Raw genomic sequence first — 18,841 nt, forward strand, 5'->3', positions numbered from 1 at the left:
TTGTGGGGCGCTGCTCTCCTCAGCGTCCCCCCAGCTCAATGGGGGGGGCTATGGGGCGCTGCTCTCCTCAGCGTCCCCCCAGCTTATGGGGGGGGGGGTTGTGGGGCGCTGCTCTCCTCAGCGTCCCCCCAGCTCATGGGGGGGGGTTGTGGGGCGCTGCTCTCCTCAGCGTCCCCCCAGCTCATGGGGGCGTTGCGGCTGTGGGGCGCTGCTCTCCTCAGCATCTCCCAGCTCATGGGGGGGGGGGGGACTACTCCTCTCAGCGTCCCCCCCAGCTCATGGGGGTGTGTGGCTGTGGGACACTATTATACTGGGTGTGGCAGGCAGGAGTATCCATGGGTGGAGATGCATGTTGGGGGGTAGGGTGACCTGATAGCAAATGTGAAAAATCAGGACGGGGTGGGGGGTAATAGGAGCCTATATAAGAAAAAGACCAAAAATCGGGACTGTCCCTATAAAATTGGGACATCTGGTCACCCTACTGGGGAAGGTGGTATAGGCATAGTTACAGGGTCCATGTGTAGGGGAGATAGATGGGCGGGAGACTCTGAGCTGTGACTGCCTGGGGAGAAGAGGTGGGTGGTAGTCTGTGGGTGTAAATAAGGGGGTGAAGGGCTTGGGGGGGCAGATTTGAATAGGAGTCAGGGAGTGGGTGTGGATGGGGAGTGGGTGGCAACAGAGGTAGACATAAGGGGCCAGGAGTTAGGGTAGAATTGATTGCACAAGGAGGGCAGTGTGTTGGAGGAACGTTACACTGAATGGGAGAGCAAGCATAGGAGAAACCAAAGTTGTGTACAACACTCTGCGCAGTGATGGATACCATTATTTATTACAACCATTTCCTGAAAATAATAAGCCTCCTCTCTAACCACACTTTGGCAAGTCAAAAACATAGCGCCTAGAATCATAGGATTAGAAGGGATCGCAAGGGTCATCTAGTCTGACCCCCCTGCCAACATGCATCTAAACCAGTGAATTTCAACCTTTTTTCATTTGTGTACCCCTAAAATTTCAAATGGAGGTGCAGGCACCTTTGGAAATCTTAGACATGGTCTGCAGACCCCCAGGGCTCCACAGACAGTTTGAAAACCACTGGTATAAATCATCTAAGGCTATGTCAACACAACAGACCTTACAGCCGCACAGCTGTACCACTACAGCTGTGCGGCTGTAAGGTCTCCTGTGTAGCTGTTCTTTGCTGGTGGGAGAGCGCTCTCCTACTGGCATAATTAAATCACCCCCATAGCAGCGTTAGCTATGTCAGCAAGAGAGCCTCTCCTGCCCACATAGCACTGTCCACACCAGCACTTTTGTCAGTGAAACTTATGTCGGGCCAGGGGGGTGGTTTTTTCACACCCCTGACAGACAGAAGTTTTGCCAACAAAAGTGCTACTGTAGACAAAGCCTAAAACAGATGGCTCTCCAGCCTCCTTTTGAAAATCTCTAGTGAAGGAGCATCCACAACCTCCCTAGGCAGTCCGTTCCATTGTCCTACTGTTCTTACAGTTAAGACGTTTTTCCTGAGATTTCATCTAAATCTGCTCTGCTGTAGTTTGAACCGATTGCCTCTTGCCCTGCCTTCTGTGGCAAGAGAGAACAACTTTTCTCGATCTTTTTTATGGCAGCCTTTCAAGTATTTGAAGACTTATGTCCCTCCTTAATCTCCCTTTTCTAAACTAAACATACCCAGTTCCTTCAGCCTTTGTTCGTATGGCTTGCATTCCACCCGTTTCATCATCTTTGTCGCTCGCCTCTGGATCCTTTCCAGGTTCTCTACATCCTTTCTATACATTGGTGATCAGAATTGGACACAGTACTCTGGTGGAGGCCTAACCAGCGCCGACTAGAGTTGTACTATCACCTCCCGTGACTTGCATGCTATGCCTCTGTTAATGCAACCCAAAATTTCTTTTGCTTTTTTTTTTTTTTGCAACAACATCACATTGCTGACTCATGTTGAGGTTGTGATCCACTACAACTCCCCGATCCTTCTCAGCAGTCAGCTGCTGCCAAGCCAGTTATCCCCCATTCTGTATTTGTGCATTTGGTTTTTCTTCCCTAGGTGTGGCTCCTTCCGTTTGTCTTTGATGAATTTCATTTTACTGTCTGTCTCCGATTTATCAAGATCCCTCTAAATTTTAGCTCTATCCTCCAAAATGTTGGCAATGCCCCCAGCTTTATGTCATCTGCAAATCTGCCTGCCTGATTTGCTATAGCCGAATACTGCCTTTACGCTGCTCTGGTTTCACAAAGAGGCCCTAAACCTGATGGATCCAACCCCTGGAAAATATCCTGGAGCAGGGGAAATTTGAATGTGGCACAGTCCACATCAAGCAGGCATAACACATCTACATTACCTGCCTTCACCGTCCCAGCATAGAGGATATGGTAGAGGCATGGGTAGGGAAAGAGGTTGTGGTTGGAACACTGCTGAGCTCTGGCTATTCTCAGCTACAAGAATGGTCCTTTGAGGGCTTGACAGGCCTCAGAATATGTGAAGGCCTCAAAAGGTGTGATAAAGTCACCTTTGCCCCCCACCCCAGTGTTTTTTAGTCACTTACAAACAACATAGAATCATGTATCAGAGGGGTAGCCATGTTAGTCTGCCCACAAAAACAATGCGGAGTCCGGTGGCACCTTAAAGACTAACAGATTTATGTGAGCATAAGCTTTTGTGAGTCAAAAAACACTTCTTACCCATGAAAACTTATGCCCACGTAAATCTGTTAAGGTGCCACTGGATTTAACACAGAATCATAGAACTGGAAGGGACCTCGAGAGGTTATCTAATCCAGTCCCCTAAACTCATGGCACATTAAACACAATTGCACTTAATTTTGAGTTTCTTAGCAGGACCCCCTGCATTCTTTATCAAACGTTGGCTGAAAACGTAGTTGAAATCCCCAGCTGCTTTGCAGAAAGAGGCAGAGTTAGCCACTCTGTCTTTAAGGCTCTGTGTTTATCACAGCCACGATTTAAATGATTTTCAGATTTATTTATTTTTTAATAAAAAGTCATGGTCTTTGTCATCCTGCACAGCCTGCAAATATGTAATACTGCCATGAATTTTCACACATTTGGATTTCTATCTTATATGAGGGATTTTTTTCATGGTTTTCAGTTTTTAAATGAGTTTAAAACTTTTTATTGTAAAATGGAGGATACTTTTGTTTTTTCAGTTTCCCATGATAAACAATGTCAATTATAATCTGTGCCACAATTTTAGCATTTTTAAAAACCAAAGTTCTGATTTGTGCAATTTTTGCGATGACAAAGCTGTGTTTTTTTCCGTGACAAGCAGCCAAAGTCTGTTCTTCGTTGTGTGGCGGCATATATCTTTACTTTGGAGTGAGACCTTGGGCTTCTAGGCAGATATTCATATCAGTACTGAACCCTCCCCCCTCCCTCATACTTCTGAGAGCCTAACATAAAAGGGGAAGGAAAGTCAAGTGATATCCATTGCCTCCTGTCAGGCAAGTGGTCCTGCATTCAGTTTCATATCTTCAAATTACAGCTTTCACTAACATGAGCTGGATTACTTAATTTTTGGTCTGCATATAGCACTTATCACTCTAGTATCTCATGATTGCTCATTTCACTTAGTTCCATAACCTTTGCTTATATTTTTAAAACTTCCTTCCTTCCATCAACCAGTTTATCATCTCTCTTCATATTCTGGTAAAACTGAATGGAGCTTATCGATCCATTTAACATGGGAGCACAGAATAGATTCCAGATGGGAAAGTGTCATTTTTTTCACCACATGTTCACACAGAACTAAAGCATTTATTTCTGCTGAGTGAACAAAATAAGTTACATACTGTGGGCCTGATTCACCAGTCACACATTTTCTATTCAAGTAACTCTGTTTATTTCTGTTGAGTTACTTCTGATTTACACTGGTAAGTGAAAGGAAAAAATCAAGCCCTGTAAATGGATTTGTCTATAACCTGACAGGTGTTTCCCAAGATCACTGAGCCCTCCATTTCTTTAACTATTTTTCAGCGTCTTGGGTTGATTCCCTCCCTGGTGCAGCATTGATTTCGTCTTGAGCAGGAGCACCTCACTTCTAGCTAGCAGGGCAGGTCTGAAATTTATTTCAGAAGTGATGGCAATAAAATGTCTTGGAGCACTTGACCATTGACACAATTGGCAGCTTCCCCTAGAAACATTTAGCTACCTTAGGGCACCCAGAATCTGCTGGTTGAGGGTCTGATCTGGACTGCATTGCCCCAGTTCCCTGACATTATTGTTACAGGTCCAAGCAAAGCAAGCAGGATTGTCTTACCACAGGCTGGGAACCAAGAACATCTGACTTCTGATCCCTGCTCTGACACTAACTGCTTTCTGTCGCTTTAGGCAAGTCACTTTACCTCGCTCTGCCTCCTTTTGCAAATCTGTAAAATGGGAATAATTAACTCCCCGGGAGAAGAGGATTAGTTAATTTTACAATGTGCTATAAAAGTGCTAAGAATTACTAATACACCTGTGCCAAAGGATCAGGCATGAGCATGGTTCTTTTTGTATTTGTATTTTATAAAATATAATTATTCAGTTAACAGTCATTTGAAGGCCTATGCAAGATACCTCAGTTGGGACTCAGCCCTTGGTGTAACCCGACTACAGTTCATACAGACTCATGTAGGGAAGTTTCCTTTTGGCAGTTGTGACAGAATTGGTACCCACTGAAGTTCCTGTTTGATTCTTGGGAGCAGTAACATGCACCAGGATGGGGGATTCTGCTAATTGGTTAAGTCTCCTCTGGAACCTGGCCATAACATAGACACAACAGTTCCCCTCTAACACCTGTCATCTAGTCCACAGTTTCGCCAACCCCAAATGTTCAAAAATCATGAGTCAGGCTCACCAAAAATCATGAGATTGGCTTTAAAGTCATAAGATTACGTACAAATAATAAAGTTGGTGGTGGTCTTATTTGCCTTCTCTTTTTGAGCCTTTAGGGTGAACTGAGGTCACATTTTGAAGCTTTCTTCACAGCCACATGGGCTAGAAACTTATTTTTTCTTAAAGAAAAGAATGAAGGCTGAAATCAGCACAAATCCACTTGACTCCAGGAGCTGGGGCTTTAAGGAAAACAATAATTATCATGAGACTCATGATAAAATCATGAGAGTTGGCAACACTGAGTCCCATACTTCCCCCTCCCCTGGCTTCCCTCACCCAACTGTCTTCCATCCAGCAATGCTCAGCTGCATGTTTTTAAAGCGTGTTTATTAAGCAATCTTTCTGATTATGATTATTAGCAAGAATGGAACACTACTAGGGAACCACAGATGTACTCAGATACTACGGTGATGGAGCCATATAAATAGGATTCGTCTTCCCTGTAAATTGGAGTTCAACAATGCATAAACACAGCCTCCATTACAATGCATTGTCTCCTAGAGCCTGCAAGAGTGGTCTGCACTGCTCAGATACTTTCACATGGATAGTTAGTAGTTTTCAAAAACCTACCATCTCTGCTGTGAGCCACTATCAGCCTCTCCCTCTTCGCTGCCTTGTAAGTAATGGACAAAAAGAGCTGTTCCCAAGTCAGCATAGTGGGAGAGATGGACAGTGGCCAGCAAAGGAGACAGAACATACCAATGAAACTATAAATACTGTTACAAGTCTAAGCAGCCATTGGTGCAATTTCCTCATTCCCTCCCCACCCTTGAAAACATTGTGGGAAACAGCATTTCCCACAGTCTGATTCTTGACAACAGCCTGGTTCGCTAGACACATGGAGCAGGTCTTATCTATACTATGTTAAGTGTCATGTAAACACTATATAAATATTTTATCAACAACTACTGCCTTATAGTGACTTAATAGTCTAAGAGAAATAGGCACTCTAGTTATTTGTTACAGTCTAGTTTCTGCAGGGTTGGGTGGCTTTTCACTGATAACATACCTTTCAATCCTTGTTTTCCTGTCTGCAGGAGTTCTCAGCTTCAGGGTTAGTCTGAACCGACTCACAGATTTGCCATGTTTGCAGGAATTAAAATGGCAGCATACGTTATGGGCACTTGGCTATTCCCCCCCCATCAGGTTTCAAGTGTTCGTGAGGGATGAGGGGCTTGATAGAGTATCTAGTATCTAACCAGAAACAGTTCACTACGCATGCACACACATACACATAATGTAAGCCTCTGGAAAGAGAGTTGGGAGAGAGAAAAGTTGTGTAACAAGTGTTGCCTTAAAAGTAGAACCTTTAGTGGCATCAGTTTCCCTTTGAACTGACTGATATTTCCACCTGCCCAGCCTCTCCGGGCCCAATTCTGTGATTTAGAGAGTCCTGTCATTTTGCAAAATTTTTTAGTAACTTTTGTTCAATTTGCTATTTTACAGACACTTTTTGCACTCCAACTCATTTACAAAAGAGGGAAGTTCAATTGGGCAGATTCACTGGAGTCATCACATTTTAGAATAAGGAAACTGAAAAGCTAAGTACTAGTGGTGAAATACCCAGGCACCACTTAGCACTTAATTTGCATCCTACAGTGCCTTACATTCACTGCTTCACTAAAGATTAGAGCGGGGTGGGCAAACTTTTTGGCCCGAGGGTCACATCTGGGTATGGAAATTGTCTGGCGCCATGAATGCTCACAAAATTGGGGGTTGGGGTGTGGGAGGGAGTGAGGGCTCCGGCTGGGGGTGCGGGCTCTGGGGTGGGGCCAGAAATGAGGAGCTCGGGGTGCAGTAGAGGGCTCCAGGCTGGGGCAGGGGTTTGGGGTGCGGGTGGGGGGGTGAGGGCTCTGGCTGGCGGTGTGGGCTCTGGGGTGCAGGAGGGTGGGACTGAGGGGTTCAGAGGGTGGAAGGGGGATCAGGGCTAGGACAGGGGGTTGGGGCGCTGGACAGGCTCAGGGGTGCAGGCTCCGGGCGGCACTTACCTGAAGCAGCTCCTGGAAGTAGCGGCATGTCCCCCCTCCGGCTCCTACACGGAGGCACGGCCAGGCAGCTCTGCACGCTGCCCTATCCGCAGGCGCCGCCCCTGCAGCTCCCATTGGCCGCAGTTATTGGCCAATGGGAGCTGCAGGGGTGGCGCTTGGGGTGGTGGCAGGATCCGGAGTCCTCTGGCTGTCCCTACACATAGGAGCCGGAGCGGGGACATGCTGCTGCTTCCGGGAGCCGTGCAGAGCCATGTCACGTGCGGAGAGGGGCAAGCCCCGTGCCCCACTCCGCGGGAGGAGCTCAAGGGACAGATTAAAACATCTATAGGGCATCAGTCAGTGATATGCCCTGAGTAGGCATTTGGTCAGTAGCAGTAGGATTTTCTTTCATAGAAGTTGGTATGGAACAGGCTGTAATTACTTGGACATGGAATCCAGAACAGGTTTATATTTTAGCATAGCAAGAATCTATACAGAGGCACGAAATTCACACAACACAGAAAAAAGTTCTGTTCATAGCATATGTAGTTGCACAGAGGCAGGGTGGAGAGAGCAGAGCAGCATTTACTGTACATCTGGCTCCAGGATGGCTCAGGGCAACCTGCCGGAATTGCGTTCCTGACTGCACTTTTCTGATCCTTCCAGGAGCAGCCTGCACCGTGACTAGTGGGTGCTGCACAGCGCATATGTTTTGGCCTCACCCCTGAGCCAGCAGACCACACTTCCTTGGGCCACAATGCACTGGCAGGGCAAATAGACCCCTTCCCTGCTGCTTCTGAACACTGGGTGAGAATCCAACCCTTCTGCTGCACAAAGAGGCTGTGGGGCCGTTTCCATTCATTAGCTTAGCACAGGTCAAGCTATGCCTCTAAGACTGCTGGGGCAAGGTCAACGATAGTCTTAGTATCTTGTGTTATGCAAACACAGCCAGCCTTCCTACTAACCAGTCCTTGTCTAGCCACAGACAATTGCCCTTCTTGCTACCCCTGAACGCCAGCCCTGGCTTTGAATCTACTCTGGATAGGCAGAAAAACAGTTGTTGTGGCACAGGTGGGCCATGGAGGTTTTTATAGCATGTTGGGGGGTCTCAGAAAGAATCATAGAATATCAGGGTTGGAAGGGACCTCAGGAGGTCATCTAATCCAACCCGCTGCTCAAAGCAGGACCAATCCCCAGACAGAATTTTGCCCGAGATCCCTAAATGGTCCCCTCAAGGATTGAACTCACAACCCTAGGTTTGGCAGGCCAATGCTCAAACCACAGAGCCAAAGAAAAAGGTTCAGAACCCCTGGGCTAGCCTGCCTCATCTTCAAGTCTCGACCACATCTCACTCATGACAGGAAACTGTAGCCTACATTTCCTGCCAAATCAGCAGGCTCCAAAATATGCTCCCCTTTCAGCTATTCTTGCTCTCTGAGCGCCTGCATACTATGCTTTGCTTGAACTCAGAGCTCGGCTATTTAACCAGTCCATCTCCCAGCCCAGCAAGGAGATAACTGATTTAAAAGATTGACTTACCAGGATAGTCTCATAGGAGGCAGCCTCTTATCTCCATTGGGAGGTCATTAGGTTTTACAAGAGATTCCTCATGTCTGAGTCACCAAACAGCTTGAACTTCCTCCCCGGTCACATTGCCTCCCCTCTCCTTCCCTTCCCTTCCCTGGCCCTTCCTTCTCCATGACATGCAGCCCAAGCACCTTGTTCTCACCTTCGTGGCTCTGTGTAACTCCTCCCCTGCTTTCATCTCGGCTCTCCGTTCCTCTTGTGCCCTCTCTGGCTTCCTCTTACCTGTTCTGTGTCCCCCTCTATGCTTAGCTTCATTCCTTTCCTGGGTAGTCTCCTAATCTCATGAAGGAAATCCCCTCTCTTCTCCAAACCCACTTTTCACCACAGCCTCCTTGATGGGTCTCTTCCCTGATGCTCACACCGGCACAGTAGCCTCATGTGTCCTTTTTGTCAGAGCTAGACTGTAAGCACTTGGGCTATAGACCCTGACTTAAGAGGTGTAGCGAATCGTATACTAGATTTGTGTCACTCTAGCGCCATGATACGTAAATAATAACCAACTGATGCTAAGAACATGTTTCACACTCCAACTTAGACCAGGCCTTAGCTTACCGGAAATCCCATCACACCCTTCGCTTAGGTGCTGTCTTCATTACAAGCAGAGCCACGTCAGGAGACCCACTTACACCTCAGTTACGCCCATCATGGTTGAAATACCGTTCTGTTTTACAGTGCCATCTATTCTATTTTACAGGGCCTAGGAGTGCTAGAGCTCTGCTCCGCCTAAGATTTTAGCACCGTTTAGGAACACTGTTAGGCTCAGCCTGCAGTGCAAGATGTAGCTGTGTTTTAAATACGTCAAGACATAACTATGTTGTAACTGGACTCTTTGAGCCGGGCTTTTTTGCAGCACAGGTCCAAAATCTACACTCACCATACCCGAGTCTACAGCCTGGCTTTGTAACAACATTCCTCCAGGCAGGGCCGGTGCAAGGAAGTTTCGTGCCCTAGGCAAAACTTCCACCTTGCGTCCCCCCAGCCCTGCGGCAGCTCCCCCCCGCCCTGAGGCACCCCCCTGCGGCAGCTCCCCACCGCCCGGGGATCCGTGCGGCAGCTCTGACCCAGGGGTTCCCCTGGGCTGCCGGCGGCGCGCTGACCCGGGGAACCCCTGGGCTGCCGGCGGCGGCTCAGACTCCCTCTCCCTCCCAGTGCAGCAGCCGCTGTAAACAAACAAACAAAAATTGGGGGCGCCGCTTTTTAGTGCCCCCAAATCTTGGCACCCTAGGCAACCGCCTAGTTGGCCTAAATGGTAGCACCGGCCCTGCCTCCAGGTCTGGCCAATAAAACAGCAGTTGTTACCCTGCTCTCAAAAACCACACTCAAACATGGGTCAGGCTACCGTAATTCCTGCCTAGGGGCTCACCATACGCTTCTGAATCTACAGTGACCCTTCCAGCAAGAGTCATCCTCCAAGCCCTGCAGCTATGTCCCTCACCAAACTGCTTTTAATACTATATTTGCCTTACTCAGTTCACCAAACACTAACAGCCTTGCCAGATCCACCTCTGCTGCTAATCCACACTAACCCCAATTGATTCTTCCTATCCCCTGCTGAGGCTCATCCCTCACAACCCTCCACTTTGATCAAATGAGTTGTGCTTTCATAGGCTCACCCAGGGAGTTGCCTCGTCACAGGAACCAATCATATCGGTTGGGACAGCAGATTTAACACATTTTTCAGCTACTGCAAACAGTCAGAACGAACTCTCAGAGAGTTTCTGAGAACACCTCCTCCTTCCCCCCAGCCCCGCACCTGATTAAATTTAAAATCACCTTGAAAGTACAACTGCATCACGGGGAGGGGAATCTATTGCCTGGACTCACTGGTCAGCTTTGAAGGAGTTTTATGGGTTTGGTGACTATTTTATGCTTTTTTCATAATTAACCTTTTCTGATAAGAGAGTGACAACTAAAGTGGACATGGAAGAAAATCAATACGTTGCCCTCTGGTTACAAATGAGAGATCCTGTGATAGTGAGATAATCTGACATGTGAGAACTCAGCACAAGGGAAGATTTATGTTGGAACTGATCTTGTCTCCGGCTACAGCTGCATTGACGTTACTGGGGTGTTTGGTTGCGCAAGGGCTATAGGATCAGACGATGATAGCACCAGTTCTGTCTCCAGAGTGTTCATTAACAGAGCCATGACTGTGAGCAGTTAATTACTTTTGTTAAAAAAAATCGCCAGTGCCCTTTCTGTGTGTGGCATTTTGCAATACCTACCATATTGTTTCAGCAGGTGTCACCAGGTGGTGCTGCTACAGAGTCTTCCAAGTTCTTTTTCCTGGCATGCACAACCGAATGTTCAGTCCTGGGAAGACCTGTTGTGTTGTTGTTAGCTTTGGCTAGGCCCAGTTCCGCGTTGAAGGCAGTTTCTGTACGAGCAGCAGGACAGTTTGATTTCTGGCCTTGGAATCTGATTTGAGTCAGTTCTTAGGGCAGAGTTGTCCTGTAAGACTTGAGGATGACTGAGAGTCCTGGAAAAAGAGATTGCCTGCTGTGCTGTTTGACCACCTCTGTTCCAGGCCTGGAGTATGTGTGTTAATGACCCAAGTTACACTTGGAATACACCCAGGCATCACTGATTTCTTCTCCACTGGGAAGCCACCTGGAAGGCCTCAGACATCTGTTGCTGCTCAGCAGAGGGGCAACGCTGCTGTCAGAATGGGACACTGGCATCAGGAGAAGGCAGTATATAATGGACTAGGGAGGGGACATGAGGGTGCTTGGCACCTGTGAACAATCATGGATATTATCACTGGTACGCTGTTCAGAATGCATGGTTTTTTGGAAGTGATTTGAAGATGGGGCACCTGGCAGGCATTATGGGGAAGCCTTCTGGAGCATACAAGGAGGCCTGAAAGAAGGCACCAAGTTCAGGGTGGGATGAATTGACAAAGAGGTCTGTAAGGAGGCATGTTTAGGCAGAGGACAGGGTGAGTGGGGGTTAATGAGGGCAAAGGTAAATGATAGCAAGAAAGGAGGTGGGTCAAGTGGGACATGGGACTGGTAGGTAGAATTCCAGGATTCTATTTCTGACTCTGTGTGACCCTTGGAGCATTAAAACCTTTCCGTGCCTTAGTTTACCCCTAAGATTTTAGCCTGCCATAGGGTTTTCTATAATGCCTAACACTAACATCTAAGTTCCTGAGGGTAATAATACCTACCATACAGGGGTTTTGTGGGGCTTGATTTACTGTTTTGAGACACTAGTGTATTTTCTTTCTTTCTAGGCACTACTGCATTACAAATAATAACTAAGCCTCACCGCACCCTTGAGACATGCTGCAGGGTATGTATTATCCCCATTTTACAGGTATGGACACTGAGGCATAGAGCTGTTGAGTCCTACATTTTCATATTTGGGCAACAAAGTTAGGCACCTGAATAAGTTGCCTGATTTTCAAAGGCACTGGGCACCTGCTGCTCCCACTGAAATTAATACAAATCTAGGCAATTAATGTTAGGTACCCATGGTTGCACAGTTTGGCCTAAGTCATTTTCTCTCTGTCACATGGGGAGCTGGAGTCTGTGGTTCATAAAGGCTGCTTTGTGGTTGTGCCACTTCGTGGGACAAAGGGCTGTTGTGGGGGCACCCAGAACCCTGCTGCCGAAATACCCCCTGAAGGCTGCTCACTTTTATGTTGGGGACTGGGTCAGTGCCCAGAGGCCTTGGGATTGGGGCCTCCTCCTCTGGATTTCTGCCAAACATAGTGTAGCTAGTCCAGAGAATCTGTGTCAGAGAGTCAGAGCTGGGATCAGAAGTGCCAAGGTCTGTGCTGTGAGAGCCACTCCTCTGTAGGAATTACATGGACTTTGCAAACATAAGTAAAAAGCAAGGAGGTCAAATGCTGGTCTGAACAACCTTGATACTGCAGTTCACCTCTGGGAGTAAGTAAATATCCCCTCAGTTGCATGCTGCAGAACAAACACGGCACTTGTCGGGTGCAGTTTGATCTGGAGAACAGTCAGCAATTGCTGGCAAAGGTCAACTCTCTCTGCACCCAGCCCTGCAAGCGCTTACCAGGGTGCTTGACTTTGTGACTAGTCCCACTGAGTTCAATGGAATTACTCACATGCTTAAAGTTAAGCATTGGAAGGATCAATGTCTGCATTAATTCTGTTAAATATTGCATAGGCCAGTGGACCCCTACTGGCTCCCTACATGTATGTGAGTGACAGTTCTCATTCTACGCAGCCACACAACGTGTTCATATGTGTGCGAACCATATTAACAGCTAGGGATAGCAGAGCAGAAATAATTTATGCTCTTTTTTCTCACTTGGATTAACAGACTGCTATTGAACACCGGGGTTTCCCAAACCTGCTAGGTGAAGGGAAAGGCAGCGGAGGACAAGTTACACAAGGACAGGAAGAAGGGCATGACGGCCTCCTAGACCAGCATCTCACTCTATGCTGAAATGCCTTTCCTGATCATAGGTTTTCCCTTCTAAAAAATAAACCTGGCCAAAGACTGATCACTCCTGCTGAACAAAACCCAAAACCCTCATTCGCAGCAGCTTCCAGTCTGACGCTCAAGCAGATACAGCCTGGAGGCATAAGGGGGGTATTATTTCGTCATTCTCAACCCACTGGTTTTCCAATGTATCAAAACCACTGAGATCAACTCATAAGCGAGGAGCCCAGTCTTGCAATTGGACCCACCTGCACAGATCCCTGAGCCCAGGTTGGAGCCCCATTTACTTCAGTTTTGCCCCTAACACCAGTGGTCTCCGGATGGTTCGGCTGTTTTGGTTAGTTGTTCCACTGCCCAAGGTGAACTTGCATGGTCAGTTGTGATCATTGAGTATTTCCAAGCATTTCAGCACAGGATGGCACGACAGTCATTAGATCCACAAGCTGTGTGTTTTTAAATGTTTTTTATTGATTTTTAACATTCATTACGTGAAGTACAAACGATCAGGTCTCAGCTATTTGAGAGACAGTAAAATGTCTAACATTGAAAGCTGCCAGTCAGAAAAACATGTATTTTATATCAAACCTGAGTAACAGGGCACAGCTATTAGTCCACGTCCCAGTATATATTGGGAGGAAAATTATATAGTTTTACTACCTAGAGTCCTGGTCCTGCAAAAACACATCACTTTACTCACATGAGTAGTCCCATTAACTCAAAAGGGATTACTCCTGGGAGTAAAGGAAGCCTTTCTATTGACTTCAGTACATTTTGGATCGTGCCCATACATAATAGCATCAACGAGGATAAGGACACAATGCGAAGAGGATCAATAATACAATGTCTTCCAGCCACCTTTTTGCTGAACCGGTTATTTTCTCCTAAGCCTCTAGTTCACTAGGACCAGTGCACCAGATAATAATACATGACATGAAAAAGGATCTTCACGTCTGCTGATCTCACTTATTTGTAAACAGGACTTATCAGGATATGCGTCTGACGAAGTGGGTATTCACCCACGAAAGCTTATGCTCCAATACATCTGTTAGTCTTAAAGGTGCCACAGGACTCTCTAACAGGACTCTCTAGGACTTATCAGAATATCTTCCCCCTTTCTCCTCTGCGTGTATACATATATATATATAGGTTTCAGAGTAGCAGCCATGTTAGTCTGTATCCGCAAAAAAAACAGGAGTACTTGTGGCACCTTAGAGACTAACAAATTTATTAGAGCATAAGCTTTCGTGGACTACAGCCCACTTCTTCGGTTGCATATATAGGAGCAGCAATGCACCATGTTGCCACTTAGTGGCACTCAAGCATTTTGGGACCTCTGCAAAGAGCAGTTTGTAGGACACTTGGCAACAGCTACCGCTACGCTCCTGCCACCCGACCAAAGTCAGGTGAAGTCAATGAGGCTACACAGCTGTAAATATAAGTGGGGTTTTGCCCTGGGTGTATTGCATCAGAATCCACAAGGTGATCCCCGAGGCTACGCTGGATAGAAGACATTTGTTAAATGAGTCACTGTGGAGAGAATCCTAATTTCTTTACGGGGAACCCTGATAAGGAAGATGCTGGGAGACCTGTCAGCGGACCAACAAAATAACAGTGCACAAGCCATTAGGCCTAAAGGCTTGGCTCTTCAGGTCCTGGATGTTCTACAGAAGGTGAGCAACGCGGAACTGATGACTGGTACGGTCTGACTGCTGGTGAAGGAAACCTGAAATGGCATCTTAATCTTTTAAACATGGGTATTGTGGAACACATTTTGCTAAGCAAATATTAGCTTTTTTCCAAGGGAACGCTACAGCAGGTATCAGCGAAGGCAGGGCAATAAAACAGACAAACTTTATCTAGAAATAACGGGCCAAGTGCAGACTGGGTATAACCCGGCTGCCATTACATTCTCCGGGCCACATTCCGTGCTTATGTTTCAAGTTAAAAATGAGCAGAAGTGGCAAAAACAGAGTAACTTGCACTGATCTGGTCCTCCAGGGGTGTGTCAAAATGAGTGTGACTTACACACTGAGGGAAATGAAAAAGGGGGAAATAGCAGGAAAAACAACCAACAGGAGAGTGTGAAGTGTATGTGGCCGGGGGTTGCTACTTATTTAACAACCCTCTGTCAGTTGCTTTTCATTCTACAGCCCCGCTCCATCCAGCTGTTTCACCTCCTTGGTGTGTAAGTCACCCTGGGTTTCGCACATCCAAACTGGAGCAAATCACACACCCAGAGCCCATTTCTGCCTTCAGTGACACAATACGACTCTGATTGAAATCCACGGGAACTGCACTGGCATGGCAGAGGACAGAACTGGGTCTCCTGTAACTTACCACTAAAATTTGGGCCATTAGCTACTGATTAAACCCCCGGAATTTCTGCTTCAGAAGTGGCTCTGGATTTTCTCTTGCTGGCCAGGGTGGTCAGGATGGAGTCCTCACTGAAGGCCCCCTCGAAGGCGGAGAGGATGGACTGTCGGAACTTCTCCTTGAAGTCCTGCCCCACAAAGACATAGAGGATGGGGTTGATACAGCTGTTGAAGAAGGCAAGACTGGAAACCAAGGGGATCCCTATGTAAAGGGCCATTTTCAGCTCCTGATTGGAAGAGTTTTTAGACATTTCCAGCAAGCAGAAGACATGGTACGGGAAATAGCAGAGGAAAAAAGACACTGTGACAGCAACAATGATCCTGAAAGGCTTAGTGGACCTGGCTAGATGGCTCCTTTTCATCCTGAAAGCAATGATGCTGTAGCAGACAAGGATCACGGTGAAGGGGATGAGGAACCCACATAAGAATCTGGTTATGATCATAGCTTTGTGCCTCATTCTCCACAGCCGACGTGTCACCTCAGATTTATAGTCATCAGACAGGGCAAAGTTATTGTAACAGCTGGTGACGTTCTTCGAATTAGTAGCCGTGTCTCGAAAAACAAGATACGGAGAGCTGATGATGAAGGCTAGGACCCATGTGACCAGGGCAATGTTGGAAGCCAACTTTGGTGTCCGGTGGTTATGAGACCACACAGGGCAAATCACCGAAATGCACCGGTCTATGCTGATCACTGTTAGGAGGAAGACGCTAGCAAACATGTTGAGGAAGGCAATGGTGCTGTTCAGTTTGCACAGGAGCTTCCCAAATGGCCAGTGAAAGCCCAGGGCAGTGTAGGCGATGCTGAAGGGCAGGAAAAAGGTGAAGATGAAATCAGCAACAGCCAGGTTTAGAAACCACACGGCATTTACTGTCTTCTTCATCTTGAAGCCAGCGATCCAGATGACAAGGCCATTGCCCGTCACCCCCAGCAGACACGCAAGGCTGTAGACCACCATGGAAAGGATATGCATGCTCCTTTGGAGGCCAGAGAAGTAATTGGACACAGTGGAGTTTTCATGCTGAGTGGTGGAGCTGGTTGAGAACAGCGAAGAGGAAGAGACGTTTTCCATCACCATCTGGGCTCCTACAACTAGACAAGAACACGTCTGCTATTATTTGCGACACTGGCAGTTGCAGGGCAATCGGTGTGAGGTGAGAATCTTTGCCAACAACAGCGCACCAAAAACCCGTAAGACCACGAATCTGGGAAATAACTGACATTTAGTATTGACAATGCTTATCTAGAGCTTTTCATCTGAGGCTCTCAACAACACTTTACAAAGGTAGACCTATAAGAACAGGAGTACTTGTGGCACCTTAGAGACTAACAAATTTATTAGAGCATAAGCTTTCGTGGACTACAGCCCACTTCTTCGGATGCATGCATCCACGAAAGCTTATGCTCGAATAAATATGTTAGTTTCTAAGGTGCCACAAGTACTCCTGTTCTTTTTGCGGATACAGACTAACACGGCTGCTACTCTGAAAGGTAGACCTATGTTACTGATGGGGAAAGTGAGACATAAGGTATTTAAGTACCTTGGCCGAGATCCCAGAAAGGAGGTGCCACAGCTGGGAGTAGAGAAGAGCTGTGTGTGAATATCAGAGGGCTGAAACTAGTCCTAAAGGAGCCCTGTATCTGGTGCCTGATTTTGTCCAACAGTTAAAATAAAATGTTCAGGCTTAAGTTCAGCCGCCATTGGAGCACCTTGGAGCCCCACTACTATAAATGGAAACTTTGAAAGCACAATACCCAACTCACAGGGAGAATCGCACCGGGACGCTTTTCTCCTCTAACAGCAAAAAAGAAGAAAGCCACACACAAAAAGTCTCTATTTCCCTCCAAGCACAGTTGCCAACTTTCACACGGTAAATAAGCACCCTGATTTTCACAATAAGCTAAAAATCAAGCTAATCCCATTTCAAAACAAGGCTAAAACAAGCCAATCCCAAAAAGCCCCAACACTCTAGGTGACTAGATCCCCCTGGCGTGCAGTCTGGGACTGTGGTGGGTCCTCTGTGCACCCCTGACTCTCCCCCTTCCCCCTGCTTGCCGGGAGCCGATCAAAAAAAAAAAGAAGCAACAAACCAAACAAGCAACAAGCCAAAAACTAGCCAACAAGCAACTCACAAGCCAAAAACAAGCCCAATTTCTGCGTTTTTTTCACGGGTTTGGCCTGGCTGCCTCCAAGAAGGAGCACATTTTTGTAGGCAGGGTTACACGCAGGTGACGCTCCAGTTAGGAGGAGATGGTATTCCAAAGGCTGGCACTGAACAGGTCCTGGAGACCCTAGAGGTTTAGGTTCTGTGTTGACACTGGGCACAGAAGCTACTCTTTCTCTCAGTCGGTGTGATACGGTCACTACCAAATGGAACATTTTAGGATGAGCATGTGGTCTTCTCACTGCTCTAAAAGTCATGGGTGAAATCCTGGTCCCCTAGAAATCAGTGGATGTTTTGCCATCGATTTCAGTGGACTCAGGATCATAGCCCATGTGAAAACTACCCAGGAAATTAATCAGACATGGGCAAGCTACCAAAAAAACACCTCTCTTGCCAGCAGACGTCTGCCCACACCTCCCCTAATATGCTCTGAATGGCCCTGCATCTCGCCAGAGATGCTGGTAGGATCGGAGTCTCATGCACTGAATATGGTACCTTATTCTAGCCCTCAGTGATCCTGTTACCTGGTGCTTTATAATTGAATTCTGTTTCAGCAAGGTGCCTTTTAGGATACATCTTTCAGTACAAAGTATAATAATTTATTATAATCTCCCATTTACAAGCAAATCCCCCTTTGAAGTCCCAGCCCCCTCCTGCTTTTTTCACTACCTCCCACCCCCATTTAATTCCTGACACTCGGATTAACTTAGGACCACTCACCGCTGCCTTATGCCTCTCACCGCTTCTCTGCTCTCAGCTTCTGGGCACAGTGAGCAGTGCAGCCACTGGGCTTATTGTCAAGAAGCTTTCGAGACAGTGAGTGGCTCTGAGAGTGATTCAGGATAGCTTGTTTGGTCTTTCCATGGCCTGAGTTCATGGGGAATTTACGGGGCATCATTTATTCCACTGTCTTGTTCCTCAATTTACAGGGAATAGAATTTAACCCATTGGCATCTCTGGCCATAGCTTGTCCCGAGATGTTGTCCTAAGCAATCACTTTAGCTGGCAGGATGAAAGATGTCTCAAAGGTGCAGCTGTGAAAATGTGCCAAGTGACCCAACCCCATCCCGAGTGGAAGCTGTAATGCTGGGGACATGTGGCCCAATTCACTATTGTATTGGGCTCACAAGTCAAAGAGAATTCCCCAAGCGGATCGCAAAGGGACAGATGCCTCGAGAGACCATCTGAGGTGGGTACAATCTGCCCAGAATGAGGCTTCATGTTGCATTTGGGGGTTGATCCTCAGTCTCTATTTAGCATCAGTGTCTATTCGTGACCCAGGGGTAAGATTGCCTCCTGTCTGTCCGCATCAGGGGCAGTTTTTCCTCCTGGCCTTTTAATCGTTCCTGAGAACAGGAGGGAACCTGCTCTTACTGCTTTCGATCTCCGATCTCCCTCCTCTGCCATGCGAGACGCGCAGGCGCC

At 47.1% G+C, this 18,841-nt stretch overlaps 2 protein-coding genes across 2 annotated transcripts in view; both read right to left on the reverse strand.

The window, feature by feature from the left end:
• PRPSAP2 (phosphoribosyl pyrophosphate synthetase associated protein 2) overlaps window positions 1-5,494 on the reverse strand; it is a 32,662-nt gene extending 27,168 nt beyond the window's left edge. The window contains exon 1 of the mRNA XM_034783954.1: window positions 5,476-5,494. The gene's annotated coding sequence lies outside the window, so the exon portion shown is untranslated. The remainder of the gene's footprint in view (window positions 1-5,475) is intronic.
• A 9,749-nt stretch (window positions 5,495-15,243) lies between these two features.
• Window positions 15,244-16,329, reverse strand: LOC117884338 (chemokine-like receptor 1). The gene has a single exon (XM_034784660.1). The coding sequence runs from the start codon at window positions 16,327-16,329 to the stop codon at window positions 15,244-15,246; it is 1,086 nt and encodes a 361-aa protein (XP_034640551.1).
• Window positions 16,330-18,841: the final 2,512 nt, after the last annotated feature.

This window comes from Trachemys scripta, chromosome 10 (genome assembly GCF_013100865.1).
Source record: "Trachemys scripta elegans isolate TJP31775 chromosome 10, CAS_Tse_1.0, whole genome shotgun sequence".
Lineage (NCBI taxonomy): Eukaryota > Metazoa > Chordata > Testudines > Emydidae > Trachemys > Trachemys scripta.

Coding starts and splice junctions, on each gene's coding strand:
- LOC117884338 (XM_034784660.1), bottom strand. CDS start 16,329: ATGGTGATGGAAAACGTCTCTTCCTCTTCGCTGTTCTCAACCAGCTCC.